The sequence below is a fragment of the Mixophyes fleayi genome, chromosome 1 (assembly GCF_038048845.1).
Source record: "Mixophyes fleayi isolate aMixFle1 chromosome 1, aMixFle1.hap1, whole genome shotgun sequence".
Taxonomy (NCBI): Eukaryota; Metazoa; Chordata; class Amphibia; order Anura; family Limnodynastidae; genus Mixophyes; species Mixophyes fleayi.
Genome location: NC_134402.1, coordinates 323,804,249 through 323,808,742, shown reverse-complemented (window position 1 = coordinate 323,808,742; position 4,494 = coordinate 323,804,249). Strand labels below are relative to the sequence as shown.

The window sequence follows — 4,494 nt, the reverse complement described above, 5'->3', positions numbered from 1 at the left end:
AACCTGTGAAATAAATGTTTAAATGTATATGTTTCTGTCACATATATGCTCAGCAGGAAAGACACAAGCAGACAACAAAGATAATAAGAGTGCAAGTCATTGACAAGTTGCCAGCTATCACTCACTGAAAAACAAATGTACATAAATAAAAAGATAAATGACTGGAGTCAAAGGTCATATAAATGCGAAAAGATTTTTGTATGATACAATTTGTCATATCATAATTGTAGTAGATGGATTCTAGTTGGATTGTTGCTTTAAGCAAGGTAACAGGCTTGCTGAGTTTTATCAATCAGTTATTGCCAACCCAGTTTACCTAACATGGCTAAAATGCAAAAGAATGGGAATCGTGAGAAGCCAATAGGAAATTGCTATGCAGCAACCAATCTGGGTATAGGGGAAAGAGCCAATTGCACAACGTATTACATGTGAGAGGAAAGGTGGGCCTCTGAGGCTAGCATTGCTGGCAAGGAACCATTCCTGGAGTGTGACACATCACTGCTGCCTGCCTACAGCATACAGGAGCTGTCCAGCAGGCAGATCTCCTGAACCCAGCACAATGTGAGAGGCCATGAGATCATTCGGGACATCTCTAACACACACAACACAGAGATGGAGGATGATTTATTCCAGCTCAGACATCTTCCGTGAGTAGCACAATGATCATCCTCATTCACGACATTTTTTTTCAAAATCGGCAAATATTTGTCACTGTGTACAGAGCCAGGCAGATGCCTCCTCCAGCTGCATCTTCTACTGAACATCCGTGTAGTCTTTGTAGGTGTCGCGTAGGATGGATTAACACTAAAGGCTTTCTCATTAAACACAGATGTCATTAATAAAACATAACTGCATTTAGCATGCTAAAGATGTGCGTATGAGGAGTGCATCTCCATCCTGTTTCTAACCAAATACCGTTTCTTGTAATTAGCTATTCAGGGTATAAGCTTATATAATGCAGAACATATCATTTAACTATTCCCTTGCCGGTAGGGCTTTGTGCAGACAATGTGTGTGGATTTCTAGAGTAAAACCCCTACATTGGAGAATACTTTTTTATTCCTGCGTATCTATCAGTGATTTGAAAAACAATCTATTATTGCCTTATAGTATACATGATACTTAGATTTTATACTAAGTGTTCATCTGTTATAGGTATATTGCTGTTTAGTGTTTGAATGATAGCAGCAGCATGTGTGTCTATGGATGACTTTCTGCTATGAACTATCAGATTTGCTCATAGGATAGTTATCACTTTTATGAAAATATAGCCATGCTTTGGTAACCATATAAATAATAATGTAAATATAAATAAATAAATACATAAATAAGTAACTTTGTAAACAGGATGATAGATGCATGGAATATCTTTCCAAAAAGGTGACAAAGTGGTAAAAATCTACTTAAATGTCATATTTATATTGTCTATTTAAGTTGGAAGTGGTGTAAGTTCTGAAAAGTGATACTTTCTCTCTCCCCATCACTGTTTCAGCCCTAGTCGCTTATTTTTTAAGGTCCCTTTAGCCTTAAATCCAGGGATAACCGCAGTAGTTATTTATAAGATATCTTCTGTGGTCAAACTATTATCATATGCAAAAGCAATCTTCATAGGTTTCTATGAGGACTGCTATTTTGTGTTATTTAACAAGTTCCGAAGATGGCGCTGGCCATTGAAGCCTATGGGGAAAGCATTTTATTATCCCTCCAACGCCACTTACCTGCTCTGCCCTCCGGTCACTATCGCAAGTATGTCTCTGTGCATGCGTGACCTTAGGTCAACATTGCCATATAGGAGAGGAGAGACAGACAATGGGACTTTTAAGGTAAATGAAATCATTGCTGGAACAGGCCACTATTAGACTCATTGTCCTAGGATGATATTTTAATTAATGGGGCCAAAAAATTATCTGTCATCATTGCGATAACAAATGATAATTATTGGAGCAATATTGTTCATTAATAAATATGCCCCCTAATCTGTCTGTCTCATGTTATAATGTATTTTCCCTAGAAACCACTAAACTCAGACAGCTATATATATCTAATTTATGTTTATGTAATAAGAAAGAAAATCAGTTCTCCTATTTTCAACCGTTAATAACAGAACAGTAGCACAAATATTACTTAGCATTTATATGCTGAATATGCAGGGGCGGGTGGGCAGGGGGGCATGTGCCTTTTGGGCCGGTCCCTCCTGCTCAGTGGCTGGTGCCTCCTCGGGACCAGCCACCATCTATATTGCCGCGGATCTTTTGATCCGTCCCCTCTCCCACTCAGTGATAGGTCAAACATTCGGCCTATCACTGAGATCTCTTGTGTCACATGGGACGCGCACCACGTGATAGGTGCCGTCCCATGTCTGAAGACTGCGCAGCGCGGATGGAGAAAGGTAAGTGCGGCGGGATGGGGGTTGGGGGGTATTTTAATATAGTGTGTGTAGTATACTGTGTGCGAGTAAGAGGGCAGTATACTGTGTGTGACTGAGGGGCCAGTGCATTTTGTGTGGGTGAAGGGGAAATATACTGTGTGTGAATGAGAGTCCAGTTTATTTTGTGTGAGTGAGGGTCCAGTGTATTTTGTGTGAGTGCGGGGCCAGTTATTGTGTGTGTGGCCAGTGTATTGTGTGTGGCCAGTGTATTGTGTGTGGCCAGTGTATTGTGTGTGTGTGTGTGGCCAGTGTATTGTGTGTGTGTGTGAGTAAGGGGCCAGTGTATTGTGTGTGTGTGAGGGGCCAGTGTATTGTGTGTGTGTGAGTGAGGGGCCAGTGTATTGCGTGTGTGAGTGAGGGGCTAGTGTACTGTGCGTGTGAGTGAGGGGCCAGTGTATTGTGTGTGTGAGTGAGGGGCCATTGTATTGTGTGTGTGTGTGTGTGTGAGGGTCCAGTGTATTTTGTGTGTGTGTGTGTGTGTGAGTGAGGGGCCAGTGTATTGTGTGTGTTAGTGAGGGGCCAGTGTATTGTGTGTGTGAGTGAGGGGCTAGTGTATTGTGCGTGTGAGTGTGGGGCCAGTGTATTGTGTGTGTGTGTGTGTGTAAGGGGCCAGTGTATTGTGTGTGGCCAGTGTATTGTGTGTGTGTGTGGCCAGTGTATTGTATGTGTGTGTGGCCAGTGTATTGTGTGTGTGTGTGAGAGTGAGGGGCCAGTGTATTGTGTGTGTGTGTGTGTGTGTGTGTGTGAGGGGCCAGTGTATTGTGTGTGTGTGTGTGTGTGTGAGGGGCCAGTGTATTGTGTGTGTGTGTGTGTGTGTGTGTGTGTGAGGGTCCAGTGTATTGTGTGTGTGTGTGTGTGTGTGTGTGTGTGAGGGGCCAGTGTATTGTGAGTGTGTGAGGGGCCAGTGTATTGTGTGTGTGTGAGTGTGTGAGGGTCCAGTGTATTGTGTGTGTGTGTGTGAGTGAGGGGCCAGTGTATTGTGTGTGTGTTAGTGAGGGGCCAGTGTATTGTGTGTGTGAGTGAGGGGCTAGTGTATTGTGCGTGTGAGTGAGGGGCCAGTGTATTGTGTGTGTGAGTGAGGGGCCATTGTATTGTGTGTGTGTAAGGGGCCAGTGTATTGTGTGTGTGTGTGTGTGTGAGGGGCCAGTGTATTGTGTGTGTGTGTGTGTGTGTGTGTGTGTGTGTGTGGCCAGTGTATTGTATGTGTGTGTGGCCAGTGTATTGTGTGTGTGTGTGTGTGTGAGTGAGGGGCCAGTGTATTGTGTGTGTGTGTGTGTGTGTGTGTGTGAGGGGCCAGTGTATTGTGTGTGTGTGTGTGTGAGGGGCCAGTGTATTGTGTGTGTGTGAGGGGCCAGTGTATTGTGTGTGTGTGTGTGTGTGTGTGAGTGAGGGGCCAGTGTATTGTGAGTGTGTGAGGGGCCAGTGTATTGTGTGTGTGAGTGTGTGAGGGTCCAGTGTATTGTGTGTGTGTGAGGGGCCAGTGTATTGTGTGTGTGTGTGTGTGTGTGTGAGTGAGGGGCCAGTGTATTGTGTGTGTGAGTGAGGGGCCAGTGTATTGTGTGTGTGAGTGAGGGGCCAGTGTATTGTGTGTGTGAGTGAGGGGCCAGTGTATTGTGTGTGTGGGTGAGGGGCCAGTGTATTGTGTGTGTGTGTGTGTGTGAGGGGCCAGTGTATTGTGTGTGTGTGAGGGGCCAGTGTGTGCGTGCGTGTGAGTGAGGGGCCAGTGTATTCTGTGAGAGGGGCCAGTGTATTGTGTGTGCGTGTGTGTGTGGCCAGTGTATTGTATGTGTGTGTGGCCAGTGTATTGTGTGTGTGTGTGTGTGTGTGTGTGAGTGAGGGTCCAGTGTATTGTGTGTGTGTGTGTGAGTGAGGGGCCAGTGTATTGTGTGTGTGTGTGTGTGTGTGAGTGAGGGGCCAGTGTATTGTGTGTGTGTGTGTGTGTGTGTGTGTGTGTGTGTGAGTGAGGGTCCAGTGTATTGTGTGTGTGTGTGTGAGTGAGAGTCCAGTGTATTGTGTGTGTGTGTGTGTGTGTGTGTGTGAGGGGCCAGTGTATTGTGTGTGTGTGT

The 4,494-nt window shown here is 45.0% G+C and overlaps 1 protein-coding gene across 1 annotated transcript in view; it reads left to right on the top strand.

Moving 5' to 3' along the window:
- Positions 1 to 450: 450 nt before the first annotated feature.
- The window catches only part of SVOP (SV2 related protein), a 51,575-nt gene continuing 47,531 nt past the window's right edge, over positions 451 to 4,494 (top strand). Inside the window, exon 1 of the mRNA XM_075214100.1 lies at positions 451 to 647. Within this exon, the coding sequence (XP_075070201.1) occupies positions 613 to 647 (35 nt within the window). The 5' untranslated portion in view covers positions 451 to 612. The remainder of the gene's footprint in view (positions 648 to 4,494) is intronic.